We start from the raw sequence: 18,327 nt of genomic DNA, 5'->3' as shown, positions 1-18,327 counted from the left end.
GCTGTTTGAGGTGGCAAAAATAACCATCATTCTGTAACACTTCCCTCTTCCAACCTGACTGCTCACACTGGCCATTGTCTGGACTATAATGGCTAGGGTAAATGACCATGGGGCTCTGTGGAAATAATGCACAGCTTTTCTTTGTTATCCCTTAGGCTGAAACGATTGATGTGTTTTGGATTCTCATTGTACGTGTCTATGGCCGCCAATATAAAGCGTAGTCCTGAACTGAGAATCAAAATGGCCACAGAATGGCGTCGTGGTTTTAGCTACTGCCGCGCAGCATGGCTGACGTACTCCTCAGATGGGTGGTGGTTCAAATCTCGGTGTCCCTCAGAGAGTGGTGCTAGAGCCTTTTGCCCGAAAAGGTCGCCTCGTCTCGACTGACTCCTCGTGATAGGTTCTGCACCTAAGATCCGGTTGTAAGCCAGGGAATGCATTCTCCTCTAGCGCGTTCCCTACCACTTCACTGCCAGTGGAGTCAAGTGCAGACAGACCGATACTAGTAGTGCTCACACTCACCTAAAGGATTATTAGGAACACCATACTAATACTGGGTTTGACCCCCTTTCGCCTTCAGAACTGCCTTAATTCCAAGTGGCATTGATTCAACAAGGTGCTGAAAGCATTCTTTAGAAATGTTGGCCCATATTGATAGGATAGCATCTTGCAGTTGATGGAGATTTGTGGGATGCACATCCAAGGCATGAAGCTCCCGTTCCACCACATCCCAAAGATGCTCTATTGGGTTGAGATTTGGTGACTGTGGGGGCATTGTCATGTTCAAGAAACCAATTTGAAATGATTCGAGCTTTGTGACATGGTGCATTATCCTGCTGGAAGTAGCCATCAGAGGATGGGTAAATGGTGGTCATAAAGGGATGGACATGGTCAGAAACAATGCTCAGGTAGGCCGTGGCATTTAAACGATGCCCAATTGGCATTAAGGGGCCTAATGTGTGCCAAGAAAACATCCCCCACACCATTACACCACCACCAGCAGCCTGCACAGTGGTAACAAGGCATGATGGATCCTTGTTCTCATTCTGTTTACGCCAAATTCTGACTCTACCATCTGAATGTCTCAACAGAAATCGAGACTCATCAGACCAGGCAACATTCTTTCAGTCTTCAACTGTCCAATTTAGGTGAGCTTGTGTAAATTGTAGCCTCTTTATCCTATTTGTAGTGGAGATGAGTGGTACCCGGTGGGGTTTTCTGCTGTTGTAGCCCATCCGCCTCAAGGTTGTGCGTGTTGTGGCTTCACAAATGCTTTGCTGCATACCTCGGTTGTAACGAGTGGTTATTTCAGTTAAAGTTGCTCTTCTATCAGCTTGAATCAGTCGGCCCATTCTCCACTGACCTCTAGCATCAACAAGGCATTTTCGCCCACAGGACTCAATGTTTTTCCCTTTTACACCATTCTTTGTAAACCCTAGAAATGGTTGTGTGTGAAAATCCCAGTAACTGAGCAGATTGTGAAATACTCAGACCGGCCCGTCTGGCACCAACAACCATGCCACGCTCAAAATTGCTTAAATTTCCCATTCTGACATTCAGTTTGGAGTTCAGGAGATTGTCTTGACCAGGACCACACCCCTAAATGCATTGAAGCAACTGCCATGTGATTGGTTGATTAGATAATTGCTTTAATGAGAAATTGAACAGGTGTTCCTAATAATCCTTTAGGTGAGTGTATATCACAGCAATCCTCATTATGCAGAAGAATATTATACTTTGAAGATCGGAGACACAGCGTCTTGCTTTTGCTCAGTTAACTCTCCTATGTTGTTTGTTCTACACTGACACAAATTTAAGCAACCACTTTAAGGAGAAAAGATTTAGACGTGTGCGTTAACAGTGTTGGTGTTTCTTTGAAGCGTAGCTAATTTCCTTGAGGTGGTCGGCATCTTGGTCTGTGGGCTTGTCGTTGTGCTCCATGTGTTGACAAGCTACATCCCTCCTATGTCTCTGCCCCCCTCCCCCCCACTCCTACCCCACCCCACTCCGCACACACACACACCCCAACCACAGGAAAAATGACTGGGAGGTGTTTGATGGACTCAAAGACTTGTGAGGTGTTGGCCTGGTGCCCTGTGGAAGATGACAGCAACATCCCAGAGTATGTAAGATCACTACAACACCATCTAAGGCACTTGTAATTAGTTTCAAAATGGTTCTACGGCTACTTTCGTAGGAGAACCCTTGCTTTGGTTCCAGGTAGAACCCCTTTTTTCCTACAGGAGCAGATGAAGAACAATTTTGGAACCCATTTTTAATCTTAATGTTGTCCTTTTTATTTTTCGGCCAGGGAATTTCTGGTTTGTTTCGTAGGTTTATGTTTTCTTTGTCTTGTTTTCATGTGTCACATGGTTCCCGTGCAGTCCTGCGCTCTTGATATCGGCTGAGAACTACACATTGTTCATCAAAAACTCAGTGAATTTCCCACTTTATAAAGTTAGAAGGTGAGTGAGCCCTTCTGGAATCACACAGCGTGTAACCTTTCATAAACCTCTATAAAGTGGCAGCACTAAGGAAAGTGACAGTTGTTTCTCTCCTGGCACTTTTTTTCGACAACTTTATAAGGATTTTTCACTGCCTCAGTTACCCTCCCTGTGGTCCCAAAATATCCAACACACGTATCCGTAAAAAAAATACAGAAATAAAATACACAATAGCAAAAGTTCCAAACAATGTCCTGATGTCAGTATATATAAAAACTTCAGGACATGAAAAGCCTCACAAGAACAATGACATGGTAGTATTTTCCGTCCGCAGGAGTAACCTTGTAGAAGGTATCAACATGCAGTACATCAAGAGTTGCCTGTACGACCCGGAGAAGGACCCACTGTGTCCTATCTTCAGACTGGGAGACTTGGTGAAGATGTCCGGCTATAACTTCTCCACCATAGCCAGAGAGGTTAGCAATTTGCTGTTTCTATTCATGAGTGAAGGAGTGGTGGAAGTACCGTTCAATCTGGGCATGGCTGCGTTCTAGTGTTGCTGATAGTGGTGTAGGGGTTGATTGTGGGGTTGATTGTGGGGTTGATTGTGGGGTTGATTGTGGGGTTGATTGTGGGGTTGTTGTGGTTGATTTTGGGGTTGATTGTGGGGTTGTTGGGGTTGAAGGAGGTGTTATTGATACTGAAGCCATGACTGTGTACACAGTTTGCCGTATATGCAAATACTTTTCCTTAGGAAAGGCTTGGTGAGACACTGACATTGTAACTGGTTTGAGAAGAGTTTACAGACTCCTTTTTCTCTATGGTGTTTTTGGTTCCTCTGTTGACTGGCAATGTTGAGATTGTTAATGGCATCTTGCTGCTTGGTGTTGGACTGGGCGTGTCGTATTGATTCATCTGACTGAGCGGAGCAATTGGTTTCATCATTCACAGTATGTTTGTTGATCGTTTTGACAGGTGTGATTGGTTTCATCATTGACAGTATGTTTGTTGATCGTTCTGACAGGTGTGATTGGTTTCATCATTCACAGTATGTTTGTTGATCATTCTGACAGGTGTGATTGGTTTCATCATTCACAGTATGTTTGTTGATCATTCTGACAGGTGTGATTGGTTTCATCATTGACAGTATGTTTGTTGATCATTCTGACAGGTGTGATTGGTTTCATCATTCACAGTATGTTTGTTGATCGTTCTGACAGGTGTGATTGGTTTCGTCATTCACAGTATGTTTGTTGATCGTTCTGACAGGTGTGATTGGTTTCGTCATTCACAGTATGTTTGTTGATCGTTCTGACAGGTGTGATTGGTTTCGTCATTCACAGTATGTTTGTTGATCGTTCTGACAGGTGTGATTGGTTTCGTCATTCACAGTATGTTTGTTGATCGTTCTGACAGGTGTGATTGGTTTCGTCATTCACAGTATGTTTGTTGATCGTTCTGACAGGTGTGATTGGTTTCGTCATTCACAGTATGTTTGTTGATCGTTCTGACAGGTGTGATTGGTTTCGTCATTCACAGTATGTTTGTTGATCGTTCTGACAGGTGTGATTGGTTTCGTCATTCACAGTATGTTTGTTGATCGTTCTGACAGGTGTGATTGGTTTCGTCATTCACAGTATGTTTGTTGATCGTTCTGACAGGTGTGATTGGTTTCGTCATTCACAGTATGTTTGTTGATCGTTCTGACAGGTGTGATTGGTTTCGTCATTCACAGTATGTTTGTTGATCGTTCTGACAGGTGTGATTGGTTTCGTCATTCACAGTATGTTTGTTGATCGTTCTGACAGGTGTGATTGGTTTCGTCATTCACAGTATGTTTGTTGATCGTTCTGACAGGTGTGATTGGTTTCGTCATTCACAGTATGTTTGTTGATCGTTCTGACAGGTGTGATTGGTTTCGTCATTCACAGTATGTTTGTTGATCGTTCTGACAGGTGTGATTGGTTTCATCATTCACAGTATGTTTGTTGATCGTTCTGACAGGGGGGTGCGATTGGTATTGTCATCGACTGGACCTGTAACCTTGACTACGCTGAGTCAGAGTGTTGCCCGACATACACCTTCCATGGTCTCTATGGAGATGCTGGCGAGAAAGACAAGGCCAGAGCTTCTGTGGGGTACAACTTCAGGTACTGAAACCTTGCCCTCCTGCAATCACCTGAGGGAGTTAAATGTGCAACATTACTGAATTATTTATTGACCATTCTTGTAAAGGCCACTTTCTTATTGTTTGTTGAATAGATTAAATGCACAATAAAAACACATGGAGGACATCAGTGTAGACTGTATACATAATACAGCTTTATTTTAGAAAGGCAGAAGAGCAAGACATTGACTAGAGATCAGAAGAAACTCGAACAATTGGCTTAGTGGTTTGTTTTCATTTTTTGCTTCAGGTATACACAGCATTATATGGAAGACAGCATGGAGAAAAGAAACCTTCTGAAAGTGTTTGGAATTCGATTTGACATTATTGTTCGTTCTGAGGTAAGTTCTCAGAATGACTGTCATGTTCCCAGCAGTGTTTTTGAATTACCTCCTCAAACTGTAAATGAAAAAGATAAAGATTGTCGATTTCTTTGCTGATTCCCAGGCCCGGAAATTTGATATCATTCCGACATTAATGGCTATAGGGTCTGGCGTTGGAATCTTTGGAGTGGTGAGTTCTGCATTATACATCTTAAAAAGTAAAGCCTACAAAAATCTCATGGAGCCAACTTTATGTTAAATGATTAAATATAGTTGGGAGAACAAGTATTTGATACACTGGTTTTCCTACTTATAAAGCATGTAGAGGTCTGTAATTTTTATGAAAGGTACACTTCAACTGTGAGAGACTGAATCTAAAACAAAAATCCAGAAAATCACATTGTATGATTTTTTCAATAATTAATTTTTCATTTTATTGCATGACATAAGTATTTGATCACCTACCAACCAGTAAGAATTCTGGCTCTCACAGACCTGTTAGCTTTTCTTTAAGAAGCCCTCCTGTTCTCCACTCATTACCTGTATTAACTGCACCTGTTTGAACTCGTTACCTGTATAAAAGACACCTGTCCACACACTCAATCAAACAGACTCCAACCTCTCCACAATGGCCAAGACCAGAGAACTGTGTAAGGACATCAGGGATAAAATTGAAACACACAGCCAGGGCAACTAATGAGTGGCTCCTTAAGAAGCATCTCAAGGTCCTGGATGACCTAGCCATTCTCCAGACCTGAGCCCAATAGAAAATCTTTGGAGGGAGCTGAAAGTCCATATTGCCCAGCGACAGCCCCGAAATCTGAAGGATCTGGAGAAGGTCTGTATGGAGGAGTGGGCCAAAATCCCTGCTGCAGTGTGTGCAAACCTGGTCAAGAACTACAGGAAACGTATGATCTCTGTAATTCCAAACAAAGGTTTCTGTACCAAATATTAAGTTCTGCTTTTCTTATGTATCAAATAATTATGTTGTGCAATAAAATGCAAATTAATTACTTAAATCATACAATGTGTAGAACCTCGGATTCAGGAGGAACAGTGTGGTTTTCGTCCGGGCCGTGGAACACTGGACCAGCTCTATACCCTCTACGGGGTGTTGGAGGGTTCATGGGAGTTTGCCCAACCAATCCACATGTGTTTTGTGGATTTGGAGAAAGCATTCGACTGTGTCCCTCGCGGCATCTTGTGGAGGGTGCTTGGGGAATATGGGGTCCTGGGTCCTTTGCTAAGGGCTGTCAGGTCCCTGTACAACCGAAGCAGGAGCTTGGTCCGCATTGCCGGCAGTAAGTCAGACTTGTTCCCAGTGCATGTTGGACTCCGGCAGGGCTGCCCTTTGTCACCGGTTCTGTTCGTAATTTTTATGGACAGAATTTCTAGGCGCAGCCAGGGGCCGGAGGGTGTCAGGTTTGGGGACCACACAATTTCGTCTCTGCTCTTTGCAGATGATGTTGTCGTGTTGGCCCCTTCTAACCAGGACCTTCAGCATGCACTGGGACGGTTTGCAGCCGAGTGTGAAGCGGTGGGGATGAAAATCAGTACCTCCAAATCTGAGGCCATGGTCCTCAGTCGGAAAAGGGTGGCTTGCCCACTTCAGGTTGGTGGAGAGTGCCTGCCTCAAGTGGAGGAGTTTAAGTATCTAGGTGTCTTGTTCACGAGTGAGGGAAGGATGGAACGGGAGATTGACAGACGGATCGGTGCAGCTTCTGCAGTAATGCAGTCGATGTATCGGTCTGTCGTGGTGAAGAAAGAGCTGAGCCGCAAGGCGAAGCTCTCGATTTACCAGTCAATCTACGTTCCTACTCTCACCTATGGTCATGAGCTTTGGGTCATGACCGAAAGGACAAGATCCCGGATACAGGCGGCCGAAATGAGCTTTCTCCGCAGGGTGGCCGGGCGATCCCTTAGAGATAGGGTGAGAAGCTCGGTCACCCGGGAGGAGCTCAGAGTAGAGCCGCTGCTCCTCCACATCGAGAGGGGTCAGCTGAGGTGGCTTGGGCATCTTTTTCGGATGCCTCCGGAACGCCTTCCTGGGAAGGTGTTCCGGTCCCGTCCCACCGGGAAGAGACCCCGGGGAAGACCTAGGACACGCTGGAGGGACTATGTCTCCCGGCTGGCCTGGGAACGCCTCGGTGTCCCCCCGGAAGAGCTAGAGGAAGTGTCTGGGGAGAGGGAAGTCTGGGCATCCCTGCTTAGACTGCTGCCCCCGCGACCCGGCCCCGGATAAGCGGGAGAAGATGGATGGATACAATGTGATTTTTCTGGATTTTTGGATACACTGCCGATTTTCCGTCACGGAAAGTAAAGAGTAACTATGATAAAAATTACAGACTTCTACATGCTTTGTAAGTGGGGAAAACCTGCAAAATCGGCAGTGTATCAAATACTTGTTCTCCCCACTGTATATGTAATCTTCCACTGAACCCAAGGCCCACATTTGAACACAAGATCCCATCGAAATTTCACCTCCATATTTAACACAACAGAGTCTGGTCTGTCACTTTAAGTACCGGGTAGAAATTCATTTCCAATTAGCTGTTTCTTTTTTACTAAGGTGAGAGAAATCTGTTCTGTCCCTCAGGGATTCAATCTAGCAATCTTTCGGGTTGCTTGTCAAATTCTCTAACCTACCTCTAGTCTATCAGCTACCTGCACACACCTAGTATGGTATCAACTAAACAAAGACTTAACTGTGAAACAATGGCTAAAATACTAATCAATCTGCTGATTTTTTTCAAAAGGCAACGGTAGTATGTGATGTGATCCTCCTTTATCTACTACCCAAGAGGCACTTCTACAGCAACATGAAATTCAAGGTCACAGAGTTACTTGAGGAGGTGAGTTTGCGTCTGTTGTGTAATGTGAACACTCTGCAGGTATTCCTATTCATCCAGTCCAAACACAAGGGGGCAACAGAGGCATTTCTATAAATCTAGTTACACAGAACGTTTGGCAGACAGACTCACAGAAGTACATGCCGACTTAGCTATCAGAAATGTTTATTTTTCAGTGTAATTTTCTACTTTGAGGGTTCCTCATCCCTCATGCGATTTAGGTCTTCTTGATGAAATTCTGTACAAGCTCAAACTGTCAGCAAGTTACCTGAGTTGGCTCAATACCTCAAATCCTGTCCTCTGCTCTCTAAATTACCTCCTTAATTAGCTGAAATGTGTCTTTGGTGATGCAGTTACTGGTGTTACTTGTTCTCTTACTGGTGGCATAATGTTATCAGAATATTTGAATACATTAAGCTGCCAGTAAGTTACCTTGAAAATGGGAAGTTGTACCCAAATGCATTTCTGAAATGGATTTTTCCATTAATGTCCATTTATGTCTGCTTATGGCTTTGCCTCGTCGTAACAGCCCCACGGCAGATTTGGGAGAGCCAAACACAAAACATGTTTACGCTGAAGCTAATCCGGCCAAGCCGTTATGCTTGTCTTCACACCGGTTGCTCGACCAGGCCGTGTTTGCCATCACGTGTGCCGGAGGTGAACGCATTCCCTGGTCAACTAACACAACGGAGCACATGCATGCACCAAACTACCATGCCATGTTGCTCTCCCAACTCCACTGCTGAGCTAAAATGCACCGCCCACTGCTGTACCGCCGGGCATTGTCGGTATGAAAATATAGAAAAATCCAAAATGGACCACAATTCAACATTATGAGTCATGTGTAAATTGGTAAAAATAAATATAAAACTAGTACAAGACATTTTATAGATAGAAGATAAAGTAGCATGTCATTTTTGTATGTGTGTGCGTGCTTCCTGATTGCTTTTTCTCTACCAATTTCCCAATTCGTAATTAAAACCTTGTCTCATCACAGCAACTCCTTATTGCAGCAGAAGCTGCTCAGGAGAGTCCAAGATCAGGATATGGATCCTTCAAAACATGCCCCACCTAGCCGTGCCACTTCCCTTCACGCTGCTGGGGTTAACAAGGAAGGCACCTGGACCAAATCTGGCTCCTCCAACCAACAGCATTAATCTGCTTGCAGGCGCCTGACCTGCCACAAGGAGTCACTAGAGCTTGATATTACGGCCCCCAACCAGCCCTCCCTCCAAACTGAACAAAGCATTGCCTTCACGAATGGCCTAATGGGATTATTGGCCTGCTGCTGCATCACTTTGGGGGCCTGTATGAATGCTTCTTCTCTCATAGAAACAACAATTTTCAAACTCATCTGCAATATTCAGATACACCAGTTAAGGAAAGCGGTGAACCCCTCTTTACGCCTGTTAGCGTGTATGAATAATAAACATGCATTTGATTCGATACGTATGGTTGAATGACCATGTAGTGGCGTCCGCTGCGCGATGAGAGGAGATTTATAGGATTGAGGATAGACTTTTGCCTAGTTGAGAATCTCTTTGTGATTGATATTACTTTTGTTGATATGTACTAGCTGTGTATTTGAAAGAAGGGCTGGTGTAAATACCATCTTCCAAAATGAAACAATGGCTGAAAGATCCTGTAGGGGTCCTCAAACTGTAGGGTCCTCAAAGTCAAATCAGGACCTCAAAGCCAGTTCCACTTGTCTTATGCATTGCAACCTTCAGTGACTTATTTAGACCTAGGAAACCAGGTAAGTCCAAATAATGACAAGGTAGAACAGAAATCCAGTATGTTCCAGCCCCTGTAGGGTTTGGGTTGAGTACCCCTGTAGGGTTTGGGTTGAGTACCCCTGTAGGATGAGAGTTGAGTACCCCTGTAGGGTTTGGGTTGAGTACCCCTGTAGGGTTTGGGTTGAGTACCCCTGTAGGATGAGAGTTGAGTACCCCTGTAGGGTTTGGGTTGAGTACCCCTGTAGGGTTTGGGTTGAGTACCCCTGTAGGATGAGAGTTGAGTACCCCTGTAGGGTTTGGGTTGAGTACCCCTGTAGGGTTTGGGTTGAGTACCCCTGTAGGGTTTGGGTTGAGTACCCCTGTAGGATGAGAGTTGAGTACCCCTGTAGGGTTTGGGTTGAGTACCCCTGTAGGATGAGAGTTGAGTACCCCTGTAGGGTTTGGGTTGAGTACCCCTGTAGGGTTTGGGCTGAGTACCCCTGTAGGATGAGAGTTGAGTACCCCTGTAGGGTTTGGGTTGAGTACCCCTGTAGGATGAGCATTGAGTACCCCTGTAGGGTTTGGGTTGAGTACCCCTGTAGGATGAGAGTTGAGTACCCCTGTAGGATGAGAGTTGAGTACCCCTGTAGGGTTTGGGTTGAGTACCCCTGTAGGGTTTGGGTTGAGTACCCCTGTAGGGTTTGGGTTGAGTACCCCTGTAGGATGAGAGTTGAGTACCCCTGTAGGGTTTGGGTTGAGTACCCCTGTAGGATGAGCATTGAGTACCCCTGTAGGGTTTGGGTTGAGTACCCCTGTAGGATGAGAGTTGAGTACCCCTGTAGGGTTTGGGTTGAGTACCCCTGTAGGATGAGAGTTGAGTACCCCTGTAGGGTTTGGGTTGAGTACCCCTGTAGGATGAGCGTTGAGTACCCCTGCCCTAGAAGTTCTTCAAGGAAATATGTCAAAGGAAATGTTTCAAATAACTCCTTTAAACTGTTCCTCAAATGTCTGTTAGAAGAACATACCCCCAGGTTTTTTGAGTAACCAGTAAAAAAGGTGCCCTTAGAAGAATACTTCAATAATTAATCGAAGTTTCAATTTCAAGAACTCGCCTCCAAAAAAAACTAAACTTTATAATCCAAATAATGTGTTATCCATCCATGGCAGTGTTTATTTTTCATTCTAGTCATCTGTTGAAGTCTAAAGAGGTCATTCTTGGGCATGACTCCAGATTGTTACCAGGCAACACACAGTCTTCATTCTGTTCTGACTGAAATAGGAAGACGGAGGACAGATCTTAACCCCACGGTTCTTCATTTTTCATCCTACTGCTCTTCGCAATTCTCTACGGCTCCGTTCAAAACCAAATCCATGCTGCATTTTTCCAGTGTTCACGCAGTGACTCTTTTCCACTGGTAAAAGGAATGCATAGACTGGACATGGCTATTGTTCAACAACCTACATCTACTACCAGGGGAGACATCTACTACCAACCTACATCTACTACCAGGGGAGACCCTCCTCACATGGCTTGGTGCAATGCATTATAAATCGTGTGCCTAGTCTTGAGGCCAGTCTCAAGACTAGGCACAGGAACAGGATGACCAAATTGAGATCCAGCATCTGGTCACAAGTGCTGCAACTATTTGTATGCTGCCGATTTGTTTAGAGATTTCAATGAGACCTATCTGGGTAAATAAAGGAGGATTTTAAAACGAAATATTCACCTGGTGTTTGGGTTTTGTGGAGTGTGTAGTATTGGTTTTAAACACGGGACACAGAACAATTGAGATTATAAACTAATTCTATGAATCTGTCTTTCAGAGACCTTTAGATGAGTTCACAGAAGTATCCAAGGTAAGCATATTGTGTGTGTGTGTGTGTGTGTGTGTGTGTGTGTGTGTGTGTGTGTGTGTGTGTGTGTGTGTGTGTGTGTGTGTGTGTGTGTGTGTGTGTGTGTGTGTGTGAGACACCATCTTCAGTCTTAGTACGTTACGGGTCTTACCAAGGCTATCAGGTGTGGTTCCTTTGAAAACACTAAGTAAATGTTTTTCAGCCACTAGAAACCACACCACTGTGTGAGCTACCAATTTGTTTAGGGAGTATTTGTAAAAAAAAATTCTACTTACTTAAAGCAATCCCTTTAAGCAGTCATAACATAGGATTTTTGCATGAAGGCACATTTCAAAAACTTTGCTGTTGGAGGCTAGGGTTGGATCTAACACAATTGTCATTTATATGTACAATTCCTTGTTAAAATGGCTCTCCCTAATGTGTTAATAACTTTCCATGGAGAATGTTTGTTATTTGTAATATGAGAAATGTCATACGATTAGAGTGAAGACTAGATACATTCATTATAGGATTAGATTGAAGACCGATACATTCCTTATAGGATTATAAAGATCACTATAGATTAATTTATCACAGGATTAAATAGAAGGCAGCAGATTCATTTATCATGGGATTAGATAAAGACAGTAAATTAATTCATCACTGGAATAGAAAGACTGTATAGGATTAGATCAAATACTATAGATGAATACATTATAGGATTAGATCAAAGACTATGGATGAAAACATTATAGGATTAGATCAAAGACTATAAATGAATATATCATGAATACATTATAGGACTAGATTGAATACTATAGATTAATACATTATAGGATAAGATGAAAGACTATAGATTAATATATTATAGGATTAAATTCAGATTTCACATGGATAAATCTGGTAGTGACATGGTTATGACCTTAGAGGTTTTCAACCACTTTGAATTCCACGTGATGTGATTCTGTTTGGAACATCCGATTTAGGATCAGCCAATTAATTATCCTGGTGATCAAACATTCCATTACTGTAGGCAGAAGTGAATGTCCAACCATGGCCCTTTTTTACTTGTTCAAACAGTACACTGAAAATCGGGGAATACACCTCCTTTTAGTTATTTTACCACTTCAGAGAAGTAGCAGAAGAAAATGAAAAATGTCAGTTCAAATGGGGACAGCCTCAACGGAACCATAATTGGATATATTGTATACAGATGTCTCGATTAGTCTCTATGTTTACCTCAGATGACTGGAATGAGTCTTTCTGAGCAGACTGATCATTTCCAGTGGGACACGTGACTGGGGTAATTCCAATGTAAGGTCAACCTGAGCATGAACAATAGAATTCCAATAAATAACATGAAATACATTTATTTTCCACATATCTTCAATTTTTTGCTATTTGAGGTAACCGGCACTTTCTCAGATGACAACATAATTATTATAACATAATTTTGTTAATAACAATTATAAAACACAATTTTACTGCACTAATTGTATACATAATTTTAAAAAATATTTTCATAATTGTGCAGCCAAGCCTTACTTTAAAAGAGGCTTTTAATATTTTACCCAAAGACATTAACATTTATAGACTTTGCCAATGTTTCTTTTGTTCTTCCTGAACATAGTGGGATTGGTTGCAATTTTGTAAATCTGTGCTACCTATCAACTGTAGGATTCTACAAATATTTACTTTAGGGTACAGTTATACTTGATAAGGAATTTTTGTGATGCAATTTCTTCCATATTTTTTTATGAAGATCCATAACGCTGGAATTGTCCTCTAGAATTCTTGAACACTGACTCCTAACACATAGTTTAGATTGGATTCAACTTTATTGTCATTGAACAAGTACAGTACAATGAAATTCAGTTAGCATCTACCTAGAAGTGCAAATAGAAGAGGGCAGAAAATTATTAAGTATATGTATATTACAAGTGGAATGTATGGATGTGCAATGAAGGCAAATGCAGTACAAACGGCAATACTAAATGTGCAATTTAGGCAAATAGAAGAGGGCAGAAAATATATAAGTATTAAGTATAGTGGATGTTACAAGTGGGATCAATAGTTGTGCTGGTACAAATGGCAATTCTTAATGGCATTCTAGATGTGCAATATTGACGTCTGAGGTAACCTAATATGGAAATGACCCCACAACAGTTCCCCTGTAAAAAAATCCCTTCCCTAAAAATGGGAGTGATTGTTCAGAGCAGAATGTGTGCCCACTAGATGCTAGCTTGATAACTATACACTATCTGTGTTTCTCTACCAGTTCCAAGCAGGTGAATGCAGCCATCTGGTATTTACAACTGCCAATTTTCCAGTTCCCACATTGTTGTGAATGCAGCATACTAATACCTGACCAGCTCTCTTCATTCAAACGCTATATTTTTAAAGAAATGAAAGGTGATTTGTCAGGTGACTTGTAAATATCAGTTGGATGCATATGACGTCCTATATCTCATGGACATAAAATCCCACTTGGTTATGAACGCAGGGTAATTGGTGGGAAGGCGATATTTCCATTATCACATGACTGGGGGAAACGCACCTGAACACCCTGCCATCTGGTTATTACTTGTTGGAAACGTTTTCTTAAGTGACAAAGACATTATTATGCATTATTCATTACTGTTTATTATAAACTGGTTGCCTTGAATCATGAATGCTGATTGGCTATATTCCTATGGTATCACATCACTTTTTACCGCTCTAACTGTGTTGGTAACCAGTTAATAATCGCAATAATGCATCTGAGTGGTTTGTGTTATATTGCCAATATACAGTTGTGCTCAAAGGTTTGCATACCCTTGGAGAATAGGTAATATATGTACCATAAGTAAAGAACATGAGTGAGCAGGCGAAACATGTCTTTTATTTCTTATGGGATTCACATTCAACTGTAGATCATAACAGAATGGCACAATCATAAAACAAAACATGGTAACAAAGAAAAACATGAACTGACCCCTGTTCAAAAGTCTGCATACCCTTAGTTCTTAATACTGTGTATTGCCCCTTTAGCATCAATGACAGGGTGCAGTATTTTGTAATAGTTGTCTGAGGCCTGGAATTCTTGCAGGTGGTATAACTGCCCATTCGTCTTGACAAAATGCCTCCAGGTCATGCAAAGTCGTTGGTCGTCTTGCATGAACCGCACATTTGATCTCTCCAGAGTGTCTCGATGATATTAAGGTCAGGAGACTGTGATGGGCACTCCAGAACCTTCACCTTTTTCTACTGTAACCACTGGAGGATCAACTTGGCCTTGTGCTTAGGGTCATTGTCTTGCTGGAAAGTCCAAGAGCATCCCATGAGCAGGTTTCGTTTAGAAGAATGCAAATTGTTTGCCAGTATTTTCTGATAACATGCTGCATTCATCTTGCCATCAATTTTCACCCACCCCCAAAACATCAGTGAGTCACCATCATGCTTCACAGTGGGGATGGTATTCTGTTCACTATAGGCCTTGTTGACCCCTCTCCAAACATAGCGCTTGTGGTTGTGACCATAAAGTTCTATTTTGGTCTCTTCACTCCAAATTACAGTGTGTCAGAAGCTGTGAGGCGTGTCAAGGTGTTGTCAGGTATATTGTAACCAGGCTTTTTTGTGGCATTGGTGCAGTAAAGGCTTCTTTCTGGCAACTCAACCATGCAGCTCAAGTATCGTTGTATTGTGCTTCTTGAAACAACCACACTGTCTTTTTTCAGAGCAACCTGTATTTCCCCTGAGGTTACCTGTGGGTTTTTCTTTGTATCCCAAACAACTCAGCATTATATACAATTATTCTGGCAGTTTTGGCTGACATTTTCCACTTCTTAATAAGTGATTGAACAATACTGACTGGAATTTGCAAGGCTTTGGATATCTTTTTATATATTTTTCCATATAGATCAAGAGCCATTACCTTGTTTCACACGTCTTTTGACAGTTCTTTTCTGCTCCCCATGGCTCAGTATCTTGCCTGCTCAGTGCAGAGCTAACAAACTCATTGACTATTTATACACAGACACTAATTGAACTTTAAAAAGCCACAGGTGTGAGAAATTCACCTTTAATTTCCATTTTCACCTGTGTCACCTTGTGTGTCTGTAACAAGGCCACACATTCAAGGGTATGTAAACTTTTGATCAGGGCCATTTGGGTGATTTCTGTAATCATTATGATTTATAAAGGAGCCAAACAACTATGTGGTAATGAATGGCTTCATATGATCACTATCCTTCAAGAAAAATAATTTCTGCCATGGTATGCAAACTTATGAGCACAACTGTACCGCTGTTAAGCCTTGTGTCTAGGCACTCTGCAATGTGTTGTGCCTAAGAACATCTGTTAGAAGTGGTATATAGGCCATATAATACACCCACTTATATCTTATTGATTAATTATATAGATTTCTCCATGTGGGCCTATTAGGTCAAACATTTTATCTGGAAAGTGTTCAGAACCATTTACTTGTTGTAGCCTTAAATTATACTATCCTCTTTGCCTTCAATCTACAAACAATAATAATAATGACAAAGCGAAAAGAAATGTTTTGAAACTTGTGTGAACTTATTGAAAATCATGAACTGAAATCTCATGTACAGAAGTATTCAAGCCCTTTGCTGAATGACACTCTGAATTTAGATCAGATGCGTCCTGTGAGCTGTGATGCTCTTTGATATTTTTCTAGAACTTGGTTGGAGTCCCCCCTGTGTCAAATAATTTTTTGGACATGATTTATAAAGGCACACATCTCAAACTACACAGTGCAGGTCCAAGCGAAAATCAAGCTATGAAGTCCAAGGAAATAGAATTGTTGAGAATCCAACGGCCACTCTAACAGAGCTTCAGAGTTTCTCTGAAAAGATGTGACAACTTTCTCGAAGGACACCCACTTCTGCAGCCATCAATCAGGCCTTTATGGTAGAGTGGCTAGATGGAAGTCACTTCTGAGTAAAAGGCATATCGCATACCAAGGACTCTGAGAGCATGAGGAAAAAGATTATCTGGTCCGACCAAAATCAAACTCTTAGGCCTGAATGCCAAGTACTACGTCTGCCGGATACAAGGTACTACACATCGCCTGGCTAATATCATCCTTATTCTGAAGCATGGTGGTGGGATCATCATGCTATGGGGATATTTCTCAGTGGAGAAACCTGGCGATCACAGTTCATCTACACTCCCTATCCAACTTGACTGAGGTTAAGAGGATCTGCAAGGTAGAATGGGAGAAAATGCCCAAATCCAGGTTTCTCAAACCTGGTTGAGAAATACACAGGAAATACCCATTCAAAGCTGTGATTGACACCAAAGGCACTTCTGCAAATTAGTGAATTAAAGGGTCTGAAAACATATGTATGAGATGGAAAAAAAAACAATGTACATTGTTATACATTTCTTAAAACTTTGATTTGTCATTATGAGATATTGTGCATAGACTGGTGGGGAAAAAAATATATAATAAATGTGATCAGCTATAAATTAGGCCTCCAACAACAAATTATTTCTGTTTGGACCCCAGGAAGAGGAGCTGATAGATGGAAGAGATTTGACAGAGCCATAAGATCAGGAGTCATATGCCCACAAGCGGTCTATGGAGATGTTAAATAAGGTAAACTGTAAAACCTGCGATTGATTGGGATTTATCACATAAAATGTATATGTATGTACCACTATCGATTGGGGTTCCTCAATTTTGTGTTTTCTTTGTGACCGAACATTCGTTTTTCATGTAGATAATTATTTCACAAAGTTCTATCAGGTTGCATTTGTGGAAGGAGAGCAATGCAAGCAGACGCCGCTGCACTCGTGCTAGCTTGACCCTGCTCTACCTGAGGGAGAGAGTTACGTGCATAGAGAAACAAACAGTTACTTCAAGTGATTTATGAACTTAGAGAAACCTTCAATATTTGTGGTTATTCCCCTGTAAGATCTACAGACAAGGCTTCAGAGGGGTATTCCAGAAAAATGGCTCCACATATGCAGTGTTACTTGAACATATCTGTCTTCTTCAGATGAGTGAGTCTGTTTTTTGTTCCAGATTGGCTGTTGTTGTTTAAATCATTAAGTTTAGTCTGATTGGTTGATCCGACAACTCTCATATGCACTCAACCTATAACCTAGGCCCTATCTAGGACTCCCGAAATACTGAGGTCATGTGCTGAACATTTTGAGTTCAACTTGACAAAGCGTTATCTATAATGCTTTATAGCATTTATGATTTAAATGTATAATTTAAGCCCAAAGATAAATAACATCTCTTTGCTAACTTGAATCAAAACAAAATGCTCCCAAGATAACATTGAAGATTTAATCACAATAGAATTTTGTATTACCAGAGACAGTCAATTTGGGATTGATCTATGGGCAAGTCAAGATAAAATATTCTCTCTATGCCAACTGCCTGTCTCTGTCTCTGTCTCTAGCAGAATTATTTGAAGTTCCAAACATGTTTTATTACATATGTAAATTGTATAACATTTAAAAATCTGGAACAGCAAGTCCATGTAATTAATATCTGTTCTATAAAAATACCCACATTCTCAAAAGGCAGCGAACACACAAATATACTGATGTTCCACACCTTTTTGTCTATAAAGCCCTTTTGCGCAAATTCTAATTGCTTTATTAACATAGAAGGAGATACATATGTCCACTGATCTAGGAAGGTTTGATCATGATTGAAATGTGTAGGTTTCATGTCTTTTGTGCCAGTATAGTTTTTTTTTTTTTTTTTTACCTCATTTTGTTTCTTTCCATCACCTCACCTTCTTTTCTGTGTCCTTCTTTATAACTCGCCCTTAACCAAAGCTTGGCTTTCCATTTTTCGCTGTTAGTCAATAAAGGAAACTCAGGTTAAATCATTGTATTGACCTTAATGTATTTCTTTCACAAAATGTAACTCTACTCTTGGAATTCACTAGAATATGGTCAACCACCAGATTTCATGGATTGAGGCTCATTGTAAATGTAGCTAAACTAAAATGTATCTAGTCAATTATT

The 18,327-nt window shown here is 41.6% G+C and overlaps 1 protein-coding gene across 6 annotated transcripts in view; it reads left to right on the top strand.

Moving 5' to 3' along the window:
- Positions 1–18,327, top strand: part of p2rx1 (purinergic receptor P2X, ligand-gated ion channel, 1) — a 37,877-nt gene that overhangs the window by 13,668 nt on the left and 5,882 nt on the right. For 2 of the 6 annotated variants that reach the window (XM_020048242.3, XM_020048241.3), the window contains exons 5-12: positions 2,035–2,122; positions 2,385–2,465; positions 2,779–2,920; positions 4,449–4,594; positions 4,862–4,952; positions 5,059–5,124; positions 7,691–7,786; positions 8,797–11,316. In XM_020048242.3, coding sequence (XP_019903801.2) covers positions 2,035–2,122; positions 2,385–2,465; positions 2,779–2,920; positions 4,449–4,594; positions 4,862–4,952; positions 5,059–5,124; positions 7,691–7,786; positions 8,797–8,940 — 854 coding nt within the window. In that variant the 3' untranslated portion in view covers positions 8,941–11,316. The other 4 variants (XR_829167.4, XM_010897027.3, XM_010897028.4 and 1 more) reach the window with 4 other exon arrangements.

The sequence above is a fragment of the Esox lucius genome, chromosome 7, assembly GCF_011004845.1.
Source record: "Esox lucius isolate fEsoLuc1 chromosome 7, fEsoLuc1.pri, whole genome shotgun sequence".
Classification (NCBI taxonomy): Eukaryota; Metazoa; Chordata; class Actinopteri; order Esociformes; family Esocidae; genus Esox; species Esox lucius.
The sequence above is the reverse complement of the archived record's forward strand: the minus strand, read 5'-3'. Positions and strand labels throughout refer to the sequence as shown.